The sequence below is a fragment of the Melitaea cinxia genome, chromosome 18 (assembly GCF_905220565.1).
Source record: "Melitaea cinxia chromosome 18, ilMelCinx1.1, whole genome shotgun sequence".
In the NCBI taxonomy this organism is placed as follows: domain Eukaryota; kingdom Metazoa; phylum Arthropoda; class Insecta; order Lepidoptera; family Nymphalidae; genus Melitaea; species Melitaea cinxia.
In genome coordinates, this window is record NC_059411.1 from 9,622,656 (window position 1) to 9,648,602 (window position 25,947).

The window sequence follows — 25,947 nt, forward strand, 5'->3', positions numbered from 1 at the left end:
TTAAAACATAAAACAAACGAGTTAATAATTCATAAATATATAAAGAGTATCCTCTTTAATCTCTAAATATTTAAATTTAGTATTTTCAATTGTCATTGCAGATGACATAAAAAAATAATAAAAGTATAAAACTATGGTGTTTGATGAAAACGAAAAATAATAATAAAATATAATTAATATAGAAGAATTATAAATAATAAACATAAATTGTCGTTTCTCTTATTTTCAGGTGAGAGTGTCTATAGATTTAAGTGATTTTTCTTACAATGTAAATTAAAATTTAACGAAATAAAAACTCTTATTTTCAGAGCAACGCAATTTGTTTATTTATAAAGAAATACCTTATAAATATATTTTGATTTTTTTATTTTCAATTTATGTAACATAAAATAACACGAGAAAAAAAAAACAATAACTATGTCTACTTTTTACTTAATTATTTTTCTGATTGCGTACAATTTACTTACCCACATTTTGGGGTATTGAAAAAAAGAACTACTGGCAACACTCCCGTGGTACGTCATTTCGTGACATTGAAATTATAAGTTCCGAATAACCTCAATATTATTTTGGAATAACAATAAATTTAAAGTTTTATATGAACTTACGTGTGAAACGATATTCCTTCAGATTTTTTGTTTACTTTGGTATTGTTTTTGCACCATTTAATCACACAAGACGGCATTTTATAAGCAAAGTTACTGTATGAAGCCTCGTGACATACTAACGAAAATGAGCGTAGTTTGATGCATATGTGTGCGTGAGCGCGTGTATTTACTTGAAGGAGCCGAGTTTTGTGGCTTCACTAACAACAAAGGCCGCGCATTATCTACTTTTTTTTACTATATCTATGTCGCCAACACCTAAATTACGTTGACTTTAATCACAAATAACAGAAATACTATAATTCCTATTCCTAATATACTCCGTGATTTCTATAGTCTGTAGCAATCTCAAATAAAACATTTGAAATTTTTGAAATACTGGTAAAATTTAAAGAAGTCAATAATGAATATTGATTATGTGTACTAATAATTTTATACTTTAATTATATTAAATATTATGACTTTTTCAAATGTTTTAATTGAGATTTCTATTTTCTACTGACTATCGAAATCAAAATCAACGTAATTTAGGTGTTCGCTTAGTGTTGGCGACATTGAAATGGGGAGTTACTCAGTTGTCAAGTTGCGTACACGAAGCAAGTATTATTATACTCTGTGACACGAAGTATCGTTTGTTATTTCATTTCATTATGTTGTTTACGTTGCTTGTTATTGTTATCGGCCTGTAATGTGAGACACTTCGGGTTTACTTCCGACAGTTTTCCAAGAAATTTTAAATATCTGTAATGTTATTATAAATAATTTCAAAAGTGCCCGATTAAAACCGAGTAAGTATAGATTATCTCAATAGTAATAAGGTTTAAATTGTCGTCCATTTTGAACCAACAACATTTGTAACTGTTTCTCTTTGTGTCGTTTTTTTGTTTATCAATGATAAGTCAACATGCTTCTTCTTAGTATTCTTAATTATTTTGGTTTAAACAATAATTAATGTCAACCGTTTATAATTATATTATTTTGCAGTTTTAAAATGTATTGTAAAGTGTGTGGTAAAGTCGATGAAAGATACGACGAAAATTCTATAGTGAACCATGAAGATACTCCTAAGCACGTGTGTAACTTGATTTTATATAATTATAAAATGAACAAGTAAGTTGAAAATTTAATTAATCATTCTTAAAAATATAACTAGACATCATTTTTTGACTACAAAACATTTGCGGAAACAGTCTTTTGCACATAATTTCTGTCACAATTCTTTCTAACGTATTTATAAGTGATAAATTATTCAATTTTGTTAAGCAGCAGTTGAATGCATATATTTTTTTCTATATGTGTGAAGTTAAGATAAGCAAACAATTATATTTTCAAAACTAATAATTTCTTAAATATTTATCACCACATGTTGTCTAACTCAATATAATATGGTAAATAAGTCAGATTCTCTATTTTGTATAGATTTTTACTATATATCCAAATTAACCATTATTCTTTCTATAGGAAATACTTCAGCAAGAATCGGGATGGAGTTATTATCTTATGTAGTTCTGAATATGAGTCTGAGAATGCTACTGGTGTAACAGTACAAAACAGCGACCACCACAAGATTAGGATATACGTATGTAGTTGTTTTATTTTACAGTATTATAAATACCTGTAGTTGTTTTATTTTCACCACTTGTAGATAATAATACTATATGACAGATGATGGTATCCAACAGAAAGATTTTTGATATAATATTATTCTTTTTACCATCGAATTGCACTATATTTATGAGATATTTATATTCTCAAATATGAAAGTTTGTTAATAGAGGAAAAGCAGGTCCTAGTCGCCTTTTCTACCAGCTGCTTTTAAAGCCTATTCTTAACTTATTTTCAGGATAGACTTTATCTATACCCGGTGAAACTGGCCCTTATAGTATTAAACAGATTACCTATGCCACTGACTAGTGTAACTGCTCTGTAGTTTATACCTTATTTGCTACCTTGCAGTTTTGCATTGCTTGTGTACATTAAATCCTAGCAACACCTTCAGGCAAGGTACGCATCCAGTGAGTCCTGTCTTCATGTGAGACCCACCCTAGGACTTATTTTGTGATAAATCGTTACCTATATAATTTGGTGCTGGTAGTTTATTGTAATGTGTAGAAAATTCTTAAGATAACTAACATACTTTAGTTGATGTAAAACAAAACTGTACACCTAATTTGTTTTTTAATTGCTGCATGGTACTTAATCATTTTTTAATTAATTTAGTAGTGTGGCATTAAAATAAAGATATATGCCACGGTTGCCCTTCCACCAATATTTCCACCTCAACACTGTTTTGAGTACCCATATGAGTTAGACACTTTTAGTAAAACCTCTCGGGAGGCTAGATGTATTCTAACATTTTAACAACTTACACCAAATCTTAACAAATTAATCTCCTGAATATTTCTTGGTTATTTATATTTACAATACCTTCATTAAGGATTAAGCTCTGACCCTTCTCCTATATGGAAAAAAGAAGCATATATCCAGCTATTGGATAATACGGCCTGGATCAATCATTTAATAATTATCTCCAAATTGAAATTTCAAATTAAGTTACTAAACTGTGCATGCCCATGCAATTTATTATTAATTTTTGTCATCTAATTATTTAACTTAGTAATATTTTTAGGTGAAACCAAAGGAAAAAGTTAAATTTTCGTTTAAGATTAGCAATGACTCCAAAAAAGAGGATTTACTTGTCATAGGTATACAGCTGGCTCATCCACAACCTCAATTCATAATGTCTGCTCATCAATATATTTTTGGAGAAGATCCTAATGTTTTACCTAAAAGTGAGTATAATATTGTGAAACCAACATCAACATATTTGCTTCTATCAGCATGTAAGAAAACTTAATGTTGATTACTCAAGTTTTTAGATTTTTTTAAAAACATTACATATTTAACGGTGAATGAAAGCCTCGAGTTTTTCTATTTCTTAATTTTTTTTTAGAATCATCTATAGAAGAAGATATTAGTGTAAAATTTATGGCAATGGATATTGGACAATATGAAATGCCTATAATGTTTACTTTTCATCGCAAGAGTGATGAAAAAAATATTATTTTCATACGAGAAATGGTAAGAATTGTGAAATTAATAAAATAAAAGATAATAAAGTAAGGTTAGGTTTACCTTACTTTATCATCTTTTATTTTGTATTAAATGTATGAAAGAAGCTATAAATTTATATTTTATGATTATAGCCATATTATTGATTGCAATGCTCAAAAACATATTTATGTACTGTAAATTGGAATCAGTTTTTCTTTGTTAGTTCCCTCTATCTATAATTATGATTTCCTACAGATTACTTTTTATAGTTTTGTGGATATTGTTCTGCTATAATATATATATTATAACCTTAAGTTTTTACAACTATTTAAGAATAACATAAAAAAAATTGAAATCAAATTTGCAGTTTTAAACAGACAAACAAAACTTTTTAAGTACTCTTAGGTTATGATATACTTATCTCCCTTCTCAAATCTTTACATTTAAAATGTTTCCACTGATGGCTTTATCATTACCATATAGTGGTGAAATTTTTAATTACGTCATTAATAAATGTAACATTAATGTTTTTTTTTAATTTTGTTATGAATTTGTCATGTCTGTAGCTTAATCACCTTTAAATTATTTGTAGTAAAAAAGTGTGGTAATTAAATAATTATTATTTTATTTATTTTGACTAGCCCGTTGGCGCAGTTTGTAGTGACCCTGCTTTCTGTTCTGCGGGTTGCGGGTTCGATTCCCGCCTGAGTCTGGGTGTGATATAATATTTGTATTTATATATGTATTATATCTATGTATGTTTATTAAAAAAAATAGTTATAACGGTCGGCTGTTACCTGTAACACAAGCATTAAGTTGCTTATCGTAGGAACAGACGACCGTATGTGTATGTTATATGATATTGATTTATTTATATTATTTATTTATACCGTTATACATATATATTTATATATTTAATAAGAAAAAATCGCTCGATCACGTCGCGGCGCACGAGCGTGGAGCGGCCGGCTCGCGGGCTCGATAGTCGGTGCAATCCCAGTCTGTGTTCCGATCTCCGCGCGAAGACCGTGTCGCTCGTCACTCCGCCGCTTAGTTAATATAATTATCTTAATGTTGCATTTCTTGATTGTAAAATTATATCTCCTTGCTATCATTTGCTTCTCCTTGTATTGTGGTGTATAGCTTCTTTGTGTGTTATTTGTGTATATAACTTTAGGACAATTAGGCCCGATTCACATTATAGATTTATAGTTTGATCTCGATCCTGTAAAATATTGTTAAACCAAAAACAATGAGGCCCGATCCACACTACATTGCTGATCTCAGTTCATTCTCTGTCCGATCTCGATCTGGTACACAAGAATCAATAGACGGATCGTTGCTAGAGTATGATTTGATCAGAATTTGACTGTTATGGATAGTGTGAATACACTCATTGTTTCTCATTTAACAATATTTTACCGGATCAAGGGACCGAGAAAAATCTGAGACCAGCACTGTTGTGTGGATCGGGTCTGAATGTATTCACACTATCCCTCAATCTCTGATAGTCAAGTTCTGATCAAATCACACTCAAACAACGATTCTTCTATTGTTTCTTATTTTTGGACCGAGAATGAACTGAGATCAGCACAGTAATGTGGATCAGACCTTAGAACATATGTGTAATAGAGTGGAGAAACTGCATATTTGTTACCTCCTGCTATTACTCTTTATATTGGCTATATGTGTCATCCTTTGTTTTATGTAATAACTGAATAACTGATTGCTTTGAAATATAAATGTACACTATGCGATTTGGTGACGAAACATAGTCAATTGTTGACAAAACATAAAGACAGTCATGTCTTAAATATAGCTATATATCGAGCTGAATTTGCATTCAGTCTGAAACATTCCACTGCATACATAAGTTTTTTTTCCATGTAGAAGAAGGATTAGAGCTTAATCCACCACGCTGCTCCACTGCGGGTCGGCGAATATGTTCCCTACTATGAGTAACTATCCCTATCAGGTATTTATATAACAACCGGGACTGACAGCTTAACGTGCTCTCCAAGGCACGGTGGAGAGACTCCCAATCTGAATCAAATCCCGAGGGAGAATCGAACCCGCCAGCCGTTGGTGTTTTAGGCGACTACTCGCACCATTACACTAGAGGGATTGTTAAGCAGAATCAGCAGGATTTAAACTACCAACATACAAGATAAAGAAATTATTTTATAGTAATGGATTGTTTGCAGGTTGTTTTAGTTCAAGAGGAGTTCATTGTCCACACTAAACAAAAAAGTCCTTTTACTAGTGAACCATGGATGTATAGTGATCGCTTCGTCATGTCGAACTCTAATAGGTATAATATATCAATTTAACAATTATTGATATTTTAATTTTATTTTATTAGAATAGCTAAAGGTTCATTATAACTATATAACTAATACAGAATAGAAATAAAAAAGGCTACCACATATTGAAACTAGACAAAAACAATAATGCTGAATATTTCTAAAAAGAATACTCTATAAAAAGCTAAACAAGACTTGTTAGTTACCAGTGTGCTCAGATGTCCATCATAGATCTAACAATTGGACATTTTTATGATACTGATACTCCCATGAAATAATTCGATATCAACATTAATATTATTACATTCCCGACAAGCTCTAATAAGTATACTATTCTGTCGATTGTTTGTGCCTGAGAAGGGAATAATAAACGGCTTGTAAATATTGTTACGAGGTGCATGCGACTGTATTTAGAATAGTACAACAAACTGATTAGCTATATTGTATTTAAAAATACTACTACTGTGTGGCTACGGTACTAAAGAATTTAGCCACCCCCTCTCTTCCCGTGGGTGTCGTAAGAGGCGACTGAGGGATATCACAGTTTCACTACCACCTTGGAACTTAAAAAGCCGACTGGTGGCGGGATAACCATCCAACTGCTGGCTTTGAAATACACAGGCTGAAGACGGGCAGCAGCGTCTTCGGTGCGACAAAGCCAGCCCTTCGGTCACCAACCCGCCTGCCCAGCGTGGTGACTATGGGCAAAACACATGAGTTCACGTTATTTTTGGCCTAAACTTGTGGAGGCCTATGTCCAGCAGTGGATTGTATAGGCTGTAATGATGAATGACTTTAAAAATAATGACAATTGGCAAAAGATTTTATTTCAGTCAGTGTCTAATATACTAAAATTATTCTTGCAGACCTTATTCTTTGACATACAAAGTTCCTCCATTATTAAAAATTTTGTTTCCTCGTGGACTCGAAGATACGGCACTAGATGGTCTACGTGTGCCCAAGGAAACACATGAACAGCTAAAATTGCTACTAGTCTCAGCTAGGTAAAGACTTTTCTTTTTTTTTTAATACCTAGTCAAGTTCATATTCTCTTTTCTGTCAAATATTTTGATAAATTTCAATATGTATTATCTAATAGTGATACCCAAGTTTTCACTTCTATTTTACTACAATTGTGTATAATCCAGAAGATAACATATACAATAATTAGACTAGAGTTGCTCCAGAAGTTAAAGACTAAAAACAAATAGTAACAGCTTATATACCTATGTTAACAACTAATTATATAATCTGGCATTGTGTAAAATACTGAGGCTTTCTAGACAATATCTATAAGGTTCAGGTTATGTATGAAATGAAATTTAATTACTACATTGACTAGTCATTACATTTTTCAACTTGTCTCATATAAAATATCATATTTTATTTTCGCAATTAAGTCTGTATTGTATTAATATATATTACAGGAGAATGCAGGTTTTTTTTCAATAATCTATTTTACTATTTTGCAGAGAAATATTCGACGAGGGTGTTACAAAAAATAATTATATGATGTTCTTCCATTATTTGCTTTGGTGGGAGGAAATTATTGGAAGGATAAATTTACGGGTAAGAAAATTTTGTAATAAAATTTACATGAGTTTGTTTGGATTGTATCTGATTGCTTGTTACCTTGATTAATAGAGTTTGAAATGTTATTTTAATTGTGTATGCTCACAAACGAAAATAAACGAACTCCAATTACTTCGACATAGAATAAAAATGCAAGGAAACGAAAATAGTCAAATAAATACTCATCATTAGACATAATTCAAAAAGCGATTTTCGGATCTCGATCAAATTGAAATGGGACCTCATGACAAGTACCAGTTTACGATTAAAAAAAGAAACATCAAAATCGGTAAACCCAGTAAGTTATGTGGTAAGACACAATAATTACGTTTGCTGGCAAACTAAAAAAAACCGTCTTCAATTACATAAACAAGTAATACAACGTAAGTAGTTGAAAAAAATTAACAAACGCATTAGTCGCCACTACGATTTTGAAGATTCCCCTCAATTTTTCTGGGATGCCATCAACAGATCCTGGTTTCCTTATCATGGTTCCGCCCTTAGGATATCCTCTTTCTAACAAAAAAAGAATCAGCAAAATAGGTTCAAAAAACTACGATGTTATCCGCGAACACTTATATAATAAGTCTTTACCTATGAAATTGCCGTTTTTGATAAAATAAGTTAACGCACTTTTTTTCTATATTTTTTATTTTTATTATTCGAAGTAATGGATACCCATGGAATCAACGCATTTTTGCCAACATAGTGGTAACTCATTGATTTTCTTTCTTGAAAAACTCTGCTGAACGGGAGGCAACAAAATCTTCAAAGGCATTTTGTACTGCCTCTCGGGTATTGAATTTTTTCCCGCCACAAAGTTATCCAAATTCTGGAAAAAGTGGAAATCTGTAGGGGCAAGATCTGGTGAGTACGATGGATGACGGAGAACTTTCAACTCAGCTCTTGTAACTTGGAGACCGTCTGCTGCGCAGTACGAGGTCGCGCGTTGTCGTGCACCAAGGACCAGGACCAATATTGTTTTAGTGCTAACTTCGAAAGCTGTTGCTAATTCAGCTGTAGTTTGAGAATCATCAGCCTCATCGCCTTGAATTTGTCATTGTTGACCAACATTTTCGGCCGACCACGTGATTCATTTCTTAGGTCAATATTTCCGAAACGAAAGCGAGCAATCCAATAACGGGTGGTACGATCGTTAGTAGTATTCGCACTGTAACGTCTTTGATGTTGCGTGCCGCTTCTGCCGCTTTGCTACCACGACGGAACTCATACTCCATAATCACTCGAATTTTTAACATATCCATGATGACGAAAAACGTACAAATGCGATGTAAACAGAACGCTAACCATTAAACAAATAACTAATTGTTAAAAAAAGAATTCTATATTTTTAAAATAAAAATAATTTGAAATTCTAGTTCTTAGCAAATATTTTTAAGTTTTGAAATAGCCAGTACGACGAAACGGCATTTTCATAGGTAAACGATAAAACCGGAAACTACTGAACCAATTTTTATCAAATTTTGTAAGTATCCATAATTTGGTCTAACTTGGGAGTGAGGGTACTTTTTATCTCAATTATTTATCTTCATATTTGTTATTGCAAATTAAATAATTATTATACGACTAGTATGTTTTTATCAGTTAGTTCTATATAATCTATATCTAGTATTTCTATTTCTAGATTATTGATAGCGCGTTTGAATATAGAATTTACATACATTTTAATAAATCTTATACTACCTGATCTATACCTGATAGCGATCGTTATTCTTAGTAGGGAATATATCCGTCAACCCACATTGGAGCAGCGTGGTGAATTAGATATATATATACGGTCGAATTGAGAAATCTCCTTTTTTGAAGTCGGTTAAAAAATACACTCGAATTGAGAACCTCCCCTTTTTTAAGTCCGTTAAAAATATATCTGAATTTAAAATTGTCTAAAAAGAAAATGAATTGCTGTAAGTGACACCCGATACCATTGTGTATCAAAAATGCACTCAAATCGGCAGCGGAGCGCTTTCTGCTGACAAAGCTGTTTGGTTTTACCGATCATTTTTAAATTATTACATTAGAATACAGCATTATTTAAATAATATAAGTCCTACTAATATTATAAACGCAAGATTGTATGTATGGATGGATGGATGTTTGCCTCTTTCACGCAAAAACTACCGAACGGATTGTAATGAAAGTTTACAATAATATAACTTATACATTAGAATAACACATAAGCTATAATTTTTAAAGATAGTGTGTGAATTGTCCACAATACAACGATAATTGTCAAATAAGTCGGAAAAAATCTGCCAGCTGCGAGCTATTCTGGCGTGCGCTGCAAAAAAGAGGAGATATAAGAGACATGTTTATCTTAATTAGTCCTACAAAAAAGTCCGAAACAGCATATATCTATCTTTTATGAGTAAGCCACTATCGCAAAAACAGTAAACCATAAATACAATAAAAATTGATAATATATTTCTAAATTAAAAAAAAATCACATTTGGTAGTAACAAATTGATTTTTATGTCGTAAAACCATAAAGATAGATATTGAGAAGATAAATAAGCTACTCGAAGTACTTACTAGTCCTGCGCAGACGAAGTCGCGGGTACCAGCTAGTAATTTATTTATTTATTAATTTTGTTTATTGTACGCCTTATACTGTAAGTGCAATAAATGTTAACTAATAAATAGATTAAAAAAAGGAAAAAAATATATTTCTTGACTCTTCAGTGATATTACTGATAATAAAACTGACATCAATATAATTTACTAAATAAAAATAGTTAAAGTTAATACCCAAAAAAAAGAAATTTTATAATTACTTGGTATATTTCTATGGGTTTCACGTTTTGTAAGCTTATTCATTGATTTTATTTGTAAATATGTTGTTTAAGAATCAGTTATAAAAATATATATAAATGGACATAAATAAAGATGAAAAAAAACCCTTATTTTGCCGTGGACTTGATTTCAATTCACTAGTGTCAAGTAGAAAAGTCATAGAGATATCTGTCATAGTCTGTGCATTTGATGATGTCAAGTGTATTGCCGGTTCCTTTTCACAGGTGACCACCATGCAACAATATACACCAAAACTATTAATATTAATTTATTAACATTTAAGTAAGAATAGTAACTGTTTATTAATATTTATTTACTTTCTAGAGATACAATATGAAAGGTGTTAAATTGGAGAGGAGAGGATACATATTAAAATTAGAAGTACCGGGATTAGCGGAAAAACGCCCTTCGTTATTAAGAGGTAAGTTTATTTTAAATATTATTAAATAATATGATCAACCAATATTGTTCCTGTCTAGCAAACTGTTAATTGCGCTCAATGCGTAATGTTCTGCACAATTATCTTATTTTTATTATTTTACTAGCTGACCTGGCAAACTTCGTATCGCCTTATTTTTTTCTTAAATATAATAATTACATATATCAAAACAAAATATACCCTATCTTTCAAGTTGGATCAAACTGCACACGGTGTGCAAATTTGATTAAAATCGGTTAAGTAGTTAAGAGTTCATTGCGGACAAACATTGAGACACGAGATTTATATATATTAAGATTTTATTTTATTTTATTTTGGAAACAAACGGTATTACATCAATATACAGAAATACAAAACACAATTTAGTGTGAATAACTTACTTCTCAATAGTAAAAAAAAATAATTGTATCATATTTCTGCTCCAAAACAAATTGATATACAATCAAAACTAAATGGTGATAAATTGAACTTAGTTAACTCAACCGTTTCTCTAGGAATCACCATTGATTCAAAGTTGCAGTGGGGACCCCATATCTGTCAATTGACGGATAGAGTTCTGCAGCGTACGCGGTTAAAAGAATAATGTTATTAACAGATGTCGATACAGCTAGATTAGTTTACTTCAGCTACTTAGCTACTTTATATACTAGGGATGTAAAGAATCTCTGAAAGAGAAATTTAAAGAGATCAACATTCTGACCTTTGCATCGCAGTATATTTATGGAGATATAATGTACATACGGAAAGATAGGCATTTATTTGTTAGCCGTAGTAACCGACCGTGATGCCTCACATGATGTAACACTCAGGAACGACCACAAATTAATATTTCCTAAATGCCAGCTCAGGAAAAAAAGTAGTTCCTTTATAGGAATATCTATCTTATTATACAATAAGATTCCGGCAGCGCTGCAATCTCTGCCTTTACTGAAGTTTTAAAAAATTATTAAGCGAACTTTATGTAGTAAAGCCAGTTATAACATCAGTGAATATCTTAATGATGAAAAGGCATGGGATTGAATAAAGCTCGACTAGGCTATGTCTTTGAACTCAATCTCTAAATAGATATAGTTAAAATATTGTGAGCAGTTGACGTGTGGTGGTTTCGACACACACGATTGGCAGTCTCGTATTTGTCCTGATCATTTCATGGTCATACTGTTACTTTTTGTCTTGTATACTTATGACTTTTAATTTTTAAAAGAGTACCGAGAGTTTTTTTCCTCCGGCTTTTTTTCTCTCGGCCTACACTAGGGACATTAGTCTATCTTATTTATTGGAAGGTAATGTCTACCGAGACATTAGAAATTTTAACTAACTTAATATGTTGATTATGTTGACTAAGTTAAGGTTGCACTGGGTATATTACCTAAGTTTGTAGTGTACCCAATGTTAAGATATAATTTTTATGTTTTATTGTTTGATTTTTTTGCTGCCTTAACTTTCTTTTATTATTGTCGTTTTTTTTTTAATTTATTTGAATTATTATTTCTGTAATTGACATTATTTTGACTTTCGTTAAGTGTGTATATCACCTTATGACGAAATAAATGTTTTCATTTCATTTCAACCAAAAATAGTTTCCGATATTAAAAAAGAACATATAACAAACAGAAGAGATGCTTCATATTAATAGTTCCATATCAAAAACTTAATAATAATACTAAAAACATTACTATAAATTGATTAACAGCCATTGAGAGAAAGAAAAGTAATCAATAAAGAAATTCAAAAATCAATACGGCATTATGAAACAAATAAATTAAAAAAATAACTAAGTTTAAAAAATTACAATAAAAGAAATTAAGGCTCAAAACTACAATTAAAATCAAAATTAAATTAAAATTAAAAAATAAAATCAAAATAAGAAGAACATCACGAATATCATAACATCAATTCATAACTATCAACCCCTTAAAATAAATAACGCAGAAATTAATAGAACTGACCAGGAACGATACTTAGGACTCACACTGGACAGTTACTTGACATGGACACCACATATCGAAAAAGTTAGAAAAAAACTTATATCCCTGACTGGACTTATACGTAGTGTAACAAGATGTCTTCCACAAAAAGTTCGCTACCTCATTTATAACGCACTTGTTAAACCCCACATTGATTATTTGGTTGAAATCTGGGGCGCAGCAGCAAAATCCAATTTAAATTTAGTACAACGAGCTCAAAATAAATTATTAAAGGTACTATTTAATTATAATTACTTAACGCCTACGAAAAAATTATACGAGAAAATGTTACCCAAATATACACGTACAATACTTGTTTATTAATAAGAAAAATCTTAACGAAAAATATACATACACAAATAAATTTCACTAAAAAAATGCAAGTACAAAAAATTCTCTTGAGGAGCGCGAATAACCTTATATGTCGAGCACCAAGAACGAACTACGGTGCAAAAAATATCTTGTTTCAAGGCGTGAAATTATATAATAAAATTCCGAATGATGTAAAGAACTCACAATCATTACAAACATATAAAAAACGTTTAAAACATTATATAATAAACAATTGCTGAATAAAATAAAAATATTATAAATATAAAATATTTATAATAATATATAAAATAACAAATAACTTAAGTGCCCTGAAATGCCATGCCACTTCTGGTCTGTGTGTGATCTATGTATATTCTACGCATTCGATCGCTGTGTAAACTGATTGTTGAATTTCTACCCACTTTAGTTTTAATTTTTTTTAACCGACTTCCAAAAAAGGAGGAGGTTCTCAATTCGACTGTATTTTTTTTTTTTTTTTTTTTTTTTTTTTTTTTATGTATGTTACATCAGAACTTTTGACCGGGTAGACCAATTTCGACAAATTTTGTTTTAATTGAAAGGTTGTGTGTGCCAATTGGTCCCATTTAAATTTATTTGAGATCTAACAACTACTTTTCGAGTTATATCTAATAATGCGTTTTTACTTGACGCTTTTTTCGTCGACCTACGTTATATTATACCGCATAACTTTCTACTGGATGTACCGTTTTTGATAATTCTTTTTTTGTTGGAAAGGAGATATCCCTAGTTTGGTACCATGATAAGGAAACCAGGATCTGATGATGGGATCCCAGATAAATCGAGGGAAACTCTCGAAAATCCGCAATAACTTTTTACTGGGTGTACTGATTTTGATAATTTTTAATTTAATCGAAAGCTGATGTGTGTCATGTGGTCACATATAAATTTTATTGAGATCTGATAACTACTTTTTGAGTAATCTTTGATAACGCGTAGTTGCTTGACTATTTTTTCGTCGATCTACGTTGTATTACTTGTCGATGTAATTGAAGTCGGTTTTTTTTTCGTTTGCGAGCAAACACAATTATTTTCTTTTGTGTTGGACTCGCAGTAATACTATGTTATAAACTACAAATTGTTTATATAGTTGAATTTCTCATGTAATTGAATTTGTTGTAATTCTTTATGAGAATAAAGTTTCTATAACCACAATTAAAGATATATTAAATCAACGCATTCATCACATGCCATTTAAATTTAATGAGAGAGAGATGAAAAGTTTCAATATTTATAAACAAATTATTGTACTAGGCACAATTTCTGTTAATAAACGTATTTTTATAAAATTTTGTTCTTGTAGCTGGGATCTCAAATGTGATTTTTAACCGACTTCAAAAAAGGAGGACGTTACCTAATTCAACCGTATGTGTGTGTGTATAATTGTATTTGCTCGCAAATGAAAAAAACCGACTTCAATTACATCAACAAGTAATACAACGTAGGTAGACGAAAAAATAGCCAAGTGAATACACGTTATCAAAGATTACTCAAAAAGTTGTTATCAGATCTCGATGAAATTTAAATGTGACCACATGATAATCATCAGCTTTTTCGTAGTTCAGCGAGGCCGGTTTTCACATTTTCAACATCCAATCCTAACTTGGTATCTCGTTCTTCCACTACGTCGACATCTTTTCGAAGCTAAGGCACCGCGTCACTAACATCCTTTATAGCCCACAGCGTTTTTCTTGGAGGTCTTTTTGTTGCTCTTGTAATTCTTGCAAAGCACCACGAATTTCAGCCTTTTGTTGCTCTTGTGATTCTTGCAATTTGAAACTTGTTTGTTCTTGTGATTCTTGCAAAGCACTACGAATTTCAACTCTTTGCAGCTCTATTAATTCAATTAAACTTCCTAATTGAAGAGCCACTTGAGGGTCTGTAGAAGCTACGGTGTCGCTGGTGGGCGTGGTAAGGATCTAGTGGGCGCGGCTTGGGACAAAGTGGGCGGGGCCTGAGCTCGAGTGGGCGGGGCATGGCCCACAGTGGGCGGAGCTTGGTCCCCAGTGGGTGTGGCCTCCGCAGCTCGTTGTGCCCTTGTCCCTCCTTGAAGTTCTCTCTCTATCAATAACTTTATTGATGATATTATAAAAAAACTTCAACAGCACTTTCCATATCCAAACAATTCAAACATTCCAGCCAACTAACCACAGACAACTTTTTATTAATAATACTGTAGTCAGCTTTGTTCAAAAGCTTAACAACCCTCGGAACACCGGTAAGGTAGACCTTAAACAAGTAAAATCAATATCCAGAGACGGATGATGTGAATCCTCTTTAACTAGTGGAAACTCACACTGTTTTACTAAAACACTGTTAGCATTACTTATTACCAATCCAGCTAACGATTATTAGAATTAGGAACTATGTTAAATTGGTTAAGATTATTTATGTTTGCCAAGTTACATAGTTTAGTAACGCCTGTATGATCAACCTGAGACCAATTAGCGATTGAAATATTAAAATCACATTTTTTTTTATTGTGTAATAAAATTTTACAAAGTATTAGAAATATAAAAAAAAAATGAAATTTTGAAGTAATTCTCAAGTTATGGAGTATGGCTAAGGAAAATAATAGGAAGCTCGAATTCAATTCCTAATATTTTTCACGCTCACATTAATTGAGATGGTACTCAGTTTCTTTATAAGTAAATTTACTTATTTAAATTATTCTTTAATTTTTCTTTTAGGCGATCGCGTGTATATTCGTACAAGTTATGACGTAGTGTACGAAACGATAATCAAAGATATTGAGGATAGTCATATACTATTAGCTGATATGGATCAATCGTAAGTATCATTTTATTCATATTTTATTTTACCGTGTTCAGTAAGAATTAGTTACAAGATTATAATTCTACTGGAGATAATTTAACTGTAACTAATTTACCTTAATCTTAATGTATTATATACTTAGACCTTCCTCATGAATCAATCTATTCTATTGCCAAAAATCCCATGAAAATCAGTATTTTTTTTTTGTTTTGTTTTACGTGAATATATAGACGTGTGCAACTGTATTATATTTATTATATTACTAACTGACTAAAACATCACGTTTTATTTCAGATTCCTGTCGGAACACACGTCGCAGTCGCTGTACGACGTGCACTTCCTAATGTCTCGCGTGGGGTACGAGCGCATGCACGCGGCGGTGTCGTTGCTGTTCAGCAGCAAGCAGCACTGCCGCGTGTTCCCCGAGCGCGCCGCCAACGCACCGCGCCGCGCGACCATCTCGCGGTGAGTACGAGCCTGGGCATGTGGTGTGACGTGGCGTGACGTGTTGTGGTGTACGAGCGCATGTGCGCGGCGGTGTCGTTGCAATTGACAATATAGTTGATAACAACTTCGATTTCTTCTTATTTAAGAAAATCAACAACCATATATAGTTAGTTTGATTTTCTGATACTAATATCGCTATGTATATCCTACCCCCATTAACGATCGAAAATATAATGTAAGAATACCATTCTATATAATAAACGTGCAAAAATAAAAGAATAATATTTTATGTTTAATAGGTTTTATAATCCACTAATCGCTGCCAATGCGGAACAAAAGGCTGCAGTAGAACACATTGTCTCTGGCACGTCGGGCTTGGCGCCCTACATCGTGTTCGGACCGCCAGGAACAGGCAAAACTATGACTATCGTCGAGGCCATTCTACAGGTATAGTACAATTACACAGATCCAATATTTGTCTAAAATATTAACTAAGCTATAACTTCCAAGTTTAAAACTATAAACAAATACTATATTAAATTTTAACATTGTTGCAGTTAGTACAGAGTAATCCGAGCAATCGCATTATGGTGTGCACTGATTCGAACATGGCCGCGGATCACATCGCTGTAATGTTGCTAAAGTTTAACAAACATCTTCAAGTTCGAAACTTCCTCCTCAGGGCCAACTCGCAGTCAAGAGCATGGTATGGACTCAGTTTGTATCGTTGCTGCGAAAATATAGCTATTTTGCTTAAAAATATTATTTCAGTATGGATCTTGTTAATAAAAAAAAATCTGGCTTCAGGCTATAAAAATTTTAAGTCAATGAAATATTTAAAAAGATACACAAATCGAGCTTATTGTTCTCACAGGAGCGCAATGCCGCCCGAACTGGCGCCACACTCCAACGGCACGTGCTACGAGTCCTTCTACCCTGTCAGCAACGAAATGGCTTCTTCTTATCGCGTGTTTGTCACGACGCTCCTGCACGCCGCCAAATATGGATCGTGAGTTCTCGATTATTCATCTGTACAACATATATTTATTACCCGACTGCCAAGGAAGGGTTATGTTTTTCGCGCGTATCTTGTATGTATGTTTGTATGTAATATTCTTTACTACCTCATATTTCCAGAACCACTGAACGGATTTACATAATTGAGGTATCGTTAGGTCCGTCTTAGCTGCCCAAGTGTTCTTAGATAGGTGACATTAAAAAAAAATCAAACACGGCGGCTGCGCGAAGCCATTGTAGTTAATGAAAAAAAAATTTTTTCTCGAATACTAAAATATGGGTATCAAATTGAAGGGCAGAATACAATGATTTTAAAAAGGTATATCATGATTATTATTTATAGACACTGACTGGTACGGAACCCTTCGTGCGCAAGTCCGCGTCGCATTTGGCCGGTTTATTATTTTTCTATTCTCTTTGTGAGACACACACTTCAGCCTATTGCAGTCCACTGCTGGACATAGGCCTCCACAAGTCCGCGCCAAAAACGGCGTGAACGCAGGTGTGTTACCCATAGTCACCACGCACGACAGGCGGGTTGGTGACCGCAGGGCTGGCTTTGTCGCACCTAAGACGCTCTTTTTGTGGGAATTTTCGTTTAATAGTTTTCCGTACCATCACAAATAGATAATATATTTGCTCTAACTGTTGTTCACATCGTAATGGAAATGTGGACTAATGGGCCAAAATGTAATATTTTTTTATTTTAAAATCTCAGCTCAATTCTGAATCAGGAAGCGGAAAAAATGAGAAAGATAGTTTTCGTCAAATTAATTAGGTATTGATTTAAGTATAATCAATTACAGAATTTATAGAAAACGTTTGCACTAGTTAATTAACTCCTAAGTATTTAGATGCACAATTAAAGTTGTAAACAATAAAGTGCATTTAAATAAAGTTGAAGTGGCAATGGGCTGGTCACCTGTGTCGCAGGACTGATGGCCGTTGGAACAGACGTGTCCTTGAATGGAGACCGCGTCTTGGCAAACGCAATGTGGGATATCCTCTGGTCCGCTGGACCGACGATCTACGTAAGATTGCCGGTGTAGGCTGGATGAAGATTGCGTAAATCTGGGATGTCTAGCGCGAACTTGGGAAGGCCTATGTCCAGCCGTGGACTGCAATAGGCTGAACTAATGATGATGAACTGATAAATATAGTTACATTAATAGCGAAAATAACAATATCTGATAAACTTAAATTATATCGATTTCGTATTGATTTAAAATAAGTCACATTTTTAATGCCAGCTTTTGACAGCTGAGTGACATTGATACTAGCCGTTTATTTTCTGCACTGACCAACTCGCTATCTCCTCTTGTGTCCCGTCACTCACTTGTTTCGTGTTTACTGTTTTCCGATGCGTTCTGGGTGCATTCCTGATATTTATTTATGGTTTCAAGTTTTGTAATGAGTTTTCAAACATTCTTCATAATAAACATTAGTGCTTCAAGAACATAGTGATCGGGTTTTTTTATAGACATTGTAACATAACCTCACTTAGAAAACGTCTAATAACTCCGCTCTCAGATAGTCACAATATAGAGAATTTTCAGTGAGAGATCAATAAACGTAAATGCATTAATTATTACACTTTTCATTTCATTACATTTTGGCCCAAGAATGTATGGAATCGTCTCAATCTCCTTTCAAAAGTTAATATTGCAGTATTTGGTGGGATTTGAATTCGCGATTATTTTGGCTATAAAATCCACCGACATCCGTTCTAATCCATACCAATAAGAATAAAAGATAAACTATAAACAACTGTATAAAGTCCAAATGCTTAGGCTATAGGTACGCAAAAAAAAAAAAAAAAAAGTACAGATAAAAAAAATTAAAGGCATTGGTTAAAGTCCAAATGCTAAGGCTATAGGTATGCAAAAAAAAAATTAAAAATATACAGATAAAAATAATTAAAGGCATTGTAATACGGAAATACCGTCAGTGTCAAACCGCGTCCTAGCTTTACTAGGCAGTCACAGGACTCTCGATCTGCTATTTTATGTAATAAATCGCCTGTAGGATAGGTAGACAACATAAGGGGTTAACAAAAGACATGGATTAAAATTTGTAGATGGTAATAATAAATAAATAAACGTCTCACAATCCACGTGGGGAACTAGGATTTACTCTTGTTTCGGGGTTCCGGAAACACACAATATAGACAAGCACAAACATCCAGACCACGGCAAACATCCTCGTTAATACGAATGTGCCATCTTTTTCATACAACTTGGTTAGCAAACAAGCGTACGGCTCACCAGAGAGTAAGCGATTACTTTATAGCTTGACCAGAAGCATTGCGAGCACGTTGCCGACCTCACTCCCGACCCTTACCCGTAGCTCGGGTCATCACACCTACCACAGGAACACAACACTCCTGCTCGAGCAGTATTATTTAGCCGTCACCTTCTGTAAGGTCGAGGTACTTCCCCAGCCGGGATGCTCCAGATTTCCTGTCGGTCCATATGTCCAAGTGTACACTAAAGCGGCGCGTGTCGGCAGGGAGCGCAGCCAGGCGGCGCACCGGCTGCAGATGACGCACCTGTTCATCGACGAGGCGGCGCAGGCGTCGGAGCCCGCCGCGCTGGTGCCCGTGACGGCGCTGCTGGCGCCGCGCGGCCGCCTGGTGCTGGCCGGCGACCCGCAGCAGCTGGGGCCCGTGTGCATCTCGCACGAGGCCAGCCGGCGCGGCCTCGGTGCGTTGCCTTCACTACCACAGACACTACGGTCATAATACTAAAAATTTGTGCTAGTATGGCTGTTTAAAGTGAAATCGTAGGCAAATATTAAATATCGACTCGTAATAGGAATAATCATATCTTTGTCTAGTGTCACCGCGCACGAAGCTCATTTTACCGACGAGCGAACACTAAACTGTCTGCGTTACTTGGTTAGCCGGCTCATGGGAATTGGTTGACTTGCTTTTAGAGAGCATAATTTTTAAATTTGTTTTTTTTTTTTCATATATATATTTATTTATTTATAATTAATGTATTATTTTTACACTAAAATACAAATATACCAATTTCCAAATAACCTTCAGGCATATGAAACAATATAGTAGCAGCAGTAAAAAAGTATCCAAATAAACCAAAGTTCTCATAAGTTTAAGAAATCCTGGATCCTGGGACTCCTGGCATTCCTGGGATCTTTTTTCCTAAACTACGGTCGATAAAAGTTGCCTGGAATAAATCGTTATAAGCTATAAGCATAATTATTTAATTATAACGGTTCTAAATTGTATCTTTTATTGAGTGCAACGAATTTTTGATAAATAATTATGTATATGATATTTCCTTGCAGGTACATCGCTATTAGAACGGTTGAAACTGACACATGAAAACCTATACACAGACGAAAACTACATAACGATGCTCGTCAAAAACTTCCGATCCCATCCTGACATACTGGCAATACCAAACGAATTGTTCTATGATAATCGTTTAGAAGTGAGTATTAAAAACATCTCTTAACTTAAAATAGATTGCTAAATAATTGTGTTTGCTACCAAACGAAGAAAACCGACCTCAATTACATAGACAAGTAATACAACGTAAGTAGACGAAAATAATAATTTTGTTTGCAGGCAAACGAAGAAAAATCGACTTCAATTATATCAACAAGTAATACAACGTAGGTAGACGAAAAAATTGTCAAGTAAATACGCATTATCAAAGATTACTCCAAAAGTTGTAATCAGATCTCGATGAAATTTAAATGTGGCCACGTGATAAACATCGGCTTTCGATTAAATTAAAAATCATTAAAATCGGTACACCCAGTAAAAAGTTATGCTGATTTATGAGAATTTCCCTCGATTTCTCAGGGATCCCACCATCAGATCTTGGTTTCCTTATCATGGTACCTTGGGATGTTTTCTATCCAACGAAAAAAGAATTATCAATATCGATTCATACACGACGAAGTTATCCTCGATCGATCGATCGATTATATCGATATTATCGATATATATATATTTATCGATGTACGAAATATGTTGCGTGTCATGTCTTTTTAATTATTTAATTGGGACTACCATTTAAATTAAATTGAGATCTGATAAGTACTTTTCGAGCAATATCTAATAATGCGTTTTTACTTGACTATTTTTTCGTCGACCTACGTTGTATTAAGCCGCATAATTTTTCATTGGGCTTATCGATTTTAATGATTTTTACTTTAATCGAAAGCTAATGCTCTGAGTCTCACTTAAATTTGATCGAGATCTGTTTACCATTTTTGAGTAATCTTTGATAACGCGTTTTTGTGAGACGGTGCGGACTTTGTCGCAACGCCATCTATCTGAATTCAGTAAAACTACTTCAGGGAATATCGATAAAACGTAGTGAGCTGTATTATCCACTAAGATAGCAGTATATGCTTTATACATAAATAATTTTGATGGTTCAAGAACAAGCTCAAAACAAGTTTTATTTAGAAGCGGATGCTTGTCTTGTTTTTGCCATTTAATTTTGATCGAGGTCTGATGACTACTTTTTGAGTAATCTTTGATAGCGCATATTTACTTGACTATTTTTTCGTCTACTTACCTTGTATTACTTCTCGATGTAGTTAAAGTCGGTTTTTGTCGGTGTTTGCAAATATTTTTTTTTTAAATAAGTAACTGTGTTTCCAGCCGCTGGCGCCGCACGACCCGCTGAGTGACAGCAACGTGCTGGGGCAGCCGGGCGGCGCGTGCGCCGTCGTGTTCCACGCCGTGCACTCGCGGGAGGCGCGCGAGGGCTCCACGCCCAGGTCGCTCACTTTGACTATCGAGGCATACGCTTCACCCTGTAATATCCCACTTCCTATGTAGGAAAATGATCAGATCCTAATCCACCACGCTGCTCCATAGCGGGTTGGCGGATATTTTCCCTACCATCGGTAACGATCGCCATCAGGTGTACATGATAGCAACCTGGAGGAAGATGGGAAGTCCCACAAGGACTAACAACCAGACAGGAAATAAATATTTATGATGTTTAAGCACCGCTGGCACGTCACACGCACCATTACAGCGCTGCAGTCATCAATATACTATCAAAGCATACGTTTTAAATCGTCACGGTCACTATTTACTCTTTATTCTACGGGACTTCTTGTATTAGGGGATATTTAAGCCACGTTGCAGGCTCTATGTTTGCAATGAGTCCCGTAGAATCAAAAGATTTCAAACCGTACGTATTACGTATACCTAGCTGACCTGGCCAACTTTGCTTAAATTGATAGATTGATTAGTATATCACATGCTGGGTGAAGGCCTTTTTCTCTATTTAGAAAGAAGTGTCCGAGCTTAATCTACCTTGTTGTTTCTCTTCTCTTATCAAATTTTACAATATATTTTTAATTTTTTCAATTAACAGTTATTTCAACGAGATAGAACTGATGATGTTGAAAAGATACGTGAAGGCTTTAATCGGTGATCACCAGGTGTCTCCAAAAGATATAGGCGTCATTGCGCCGTACATTCGACAGGTAGATATCACGATACATTTCTTTTTTTTTCAGTTTGTTGTTAAATGTTTATGATAACAACCCAGTCGAGAACCACATTGAAATAACATGCACTGGCAAATAATTAATATTTTTATGAATAGGTACAAATATCCATTTTCAATATCAAATGCCGTATCACTAGCCGTAATAGAAATGGTAATCAATCAATTCATACTATTAGCAATAGTACGAATTGATTGATTACCATTTAGTTTGTAGTTTGTTTGTTGTTAGTTAAGTTAATTAAAGTTTATTTATATCATTAAATATTACACACAAATATTACATACATCATTATTATAAACAGACTATAAATCCACAAACCAGTGAAACTGGCCCTAATATTTTTTATATGCTATCATGGAGTTGTCTTTCTTATAAAAAAAAAAAAAAGAACACATTCTAATGGCTAACACGAGCAAACTTTATGCGAAAAGCCCGTTTTAGCGATTGACAAAGATTGGTATTTGCAGATCTGGACCCTAATGTGCCCGTATTCGTAGATTTACGTATTTATGGTCCAGTACCCCTTACAATTAACACTGACATCGTATACAAAAGTGCAAAAGTAGGATTACTTTTAAACTATATGTTAACATTACAGGTGTACAGAATGAAATCCTGGCTAACTAACGAAAACTTAAAGGACATAGAAGTGGGAACAGTAGAGGCTCTTCAAGGGAAAGAAAAAAGAGTCATACTAGTGTCGACAGTAAGAGCTAACTGTAGACTTTTGGACTACGACGCCAGATATGGATTAGGATTTCTAGTCGATGATAAAGTAAGTTTGATAAATACATAATCTTTGAAGCGCCGAACTTTTAAAAAAGTCTTTAAAAAATACGATTTTCTTTTAAGAATTTCAAAAAGCTCATGTTCAGCGAAGTTAAAATTTAATGTGTTATAAAAAGACTAGCAATACCTATGCGAATAATTCGCACTAAATAATATTATAATTATCACTTTACAAAATTACAATTTTTTAAACAAAAGCAATAACATATTTTTAGTTGTTGTTGCTGGTGTAGCAAGAAATTATCTATAAAATGATATATAATTTATGTGGAATAATTGTGAGGCTTTTTCTAAAAAGGGAGGCAAACATCTTAACCTCAGTGAATTAATATATATTATGATAATATTCTTATATACATAATACGGGCCATATAATTCAAAGATCAGTCAATATTATCTAAAATTAATTGCTAACAATATAACATTTTTGTTTTTATTAGCGTCGTTCGCGTATTAGCGCGTTTAGCTATAACAAATTATTTACTTTTTGTTTTATTTTTAGCGTTACAACGTAACCCTGACAAGAGCGAAAGCTAAGCTCATCATTATCGGTAATCCGACATGCTTGACGCGGGATATCAAGTGGCGCAAGTATATGGAATTATGCAAGATAAACAATAGCTATTTAGGGGAAGATTCCCAACAGATTGAAAGGTCTTCTCAACTCCTTGAGGAAATAGCCAGAACCCGCTTCAACTCATGTCGACTTTCGGAGGCCATAAAACCAAAAACCGAAAAATGTAAGGAAATAAGCCATAATTAATAGGGCAAGTAGTTAGATAAATCTAAAACGTAACAGTTAATTTAGGTCTAAATTTTTCTTGTTTTTGTCTTTTGTATGTATTTTTCCGGCTTGGGTGTCTGTCCTTGTGGGTCTCGCCACCGTGTCTTGGAAACACTGTGGTTGTTATAGACACCAGCAGGCCTAGCATGCGTACAACGAGATATCTCTTGACGAGAGAGAGAGATAATGTCTACATCGAGTATTTTCTCGATTACCCTAACATGCGCACTACGAGAGACAAAATTCTCTTCCGAAGACTTCGCCTTGTCATGTAGAGAAAATTGTGCTGCCCTTACAAAAAAATATACCATTTTTTAATAGTGAAAAATATAAACACTAACTAAATATTACTAACTAACAACACTAACTAACTAACTATTAAACTAATTTAAAAAACAAGAAATACAAAAATCTTAAAATTTCGCCTATCACTTCCAAAATTCAAAACACTTTGTAATTCGTTCGATTATGAAATTTTAATAAAGAAGGAATTTCAAAAATTAAACATTATCAACCATAATCACAACTGAATATCATTCTTATTTCTTATGTCGCAAAGTTGAATTTACAAGGTTATTGAAGGTGCCGAACCGGGATGAACCAACGTTTGGATTCACAGTAGATATAATTGCAAACGAGTGACACATGTTTTATTTAACAATGTTCTCGGCCTTTTGGCTAAGATAAAAAGTGTATATCAAATTTAAAAAATCTAATATGGAAAATAAAACGGCGTAAGTAAATGAATTTAATTATATATGAAGGGGTCAGGGGAAAAACAGCTTTTGTCACCTAATGAACAAACTGAGATATTACTAATTAAAAGATAAGATCGTAATAAAATAGTGTTTTATACCCAAATAAATAAGAAAAGCTTTTTTTATTGAAAGGATGTTTATTGTTAATGTAATTATATATTTTTTTATTTTGATTATTACATCAGCCAAGAGTTATAATAAAAAATTGTGACTAAGTCAGAATAATCAGGTGAAAATCATCCTATGTCCACCAACATCAGGGGAAAAACAATTGATGTCACAACTTCACAAGGCAATCTAATTATTGTATTTAAGGTTGGAAAAAAACTTTTTTGCTGTTGGTCCACAATATTTTGATAAAAACTGTATATCCAGGAATTTTGCTTTACTGATCGGTAATATGTCCTTGTAAGCTTGGTCAGGGAGAATAAATTCTCCTGAATTAGGGATGTCTTCACAGGAAGATGAATTTACCCGTCTTCTCTTTGCATCCAGCATAACAGAGGAAGTCCAGTGTCCATTATAGGAATCTCTGTAGAAAATGAGACGAGGATGTGTAATCTCAACTCTGATCTCACGGATAGGTCTCGAAAGAAATGGGCATGTCTTTTTGTACTTTGGTGCCAAAAACCTGGTCCAAGATCGGACTAAAGGCTGATCAACATCAATAACTCGAAATGGTGTAGGTTTTAGCCTTGACTCGGCCACTACTTTTCTCCAATCATCTGGTGTTTCACATGGAGCCTTCTGATTTATAAGTGCCATGT

The 25,947-nt window shown here is 33.6% G+C and overlaps 1 protein-coding gene across 1 annotated transcript; it reads left to right on the forward strand.

Annotated features, from left to right (window-relative positions):
- Window positions 1-1,235: 1,235 nt before the first annotated feature.
- Window positions 1,236-24,750, forward strand: LOC123662532 (putative helicase mov-10-B.1). Its single transcript, XM_045597374.1, has 20 exons — window positions 1,236-1,393; window positions 1,590-1,715; window positions 2,067-2,184; window positions 3,235-3,397; window positions 3,559-3,686; window positions 5,864-5,970; window positions 6,829-6,966; window positions 7,435-7,531; window positions 10,670-10,766; window positions 15,793-15,892; window positions 16,172-16,342; window positions 16,624-16,771; window positions 16,882-17,030; window positions 17,199-17,333; window positions 19,850-20,043; window positions 20,651-20,796; window positions 21,984-22,102; window positions 22,711-22,822; window positions 23,448-23,624; window positions 24,141-24,750. Exons 2-20 carry the CDS (start codon window positions 1,597-1,599, stop codon window positions 24,399-24,401), a joined length of 2,679 nt encoding a protein of 892 aa, XP_045453330.1. The 5' UTR covers window positions 1,236-1,393; window positions 1,590-1,596; the 3' UTR covers window positions 24,402-24,750.
- Window positions 24,751-25,947: the final 1,197 nt, after the last annotated feature.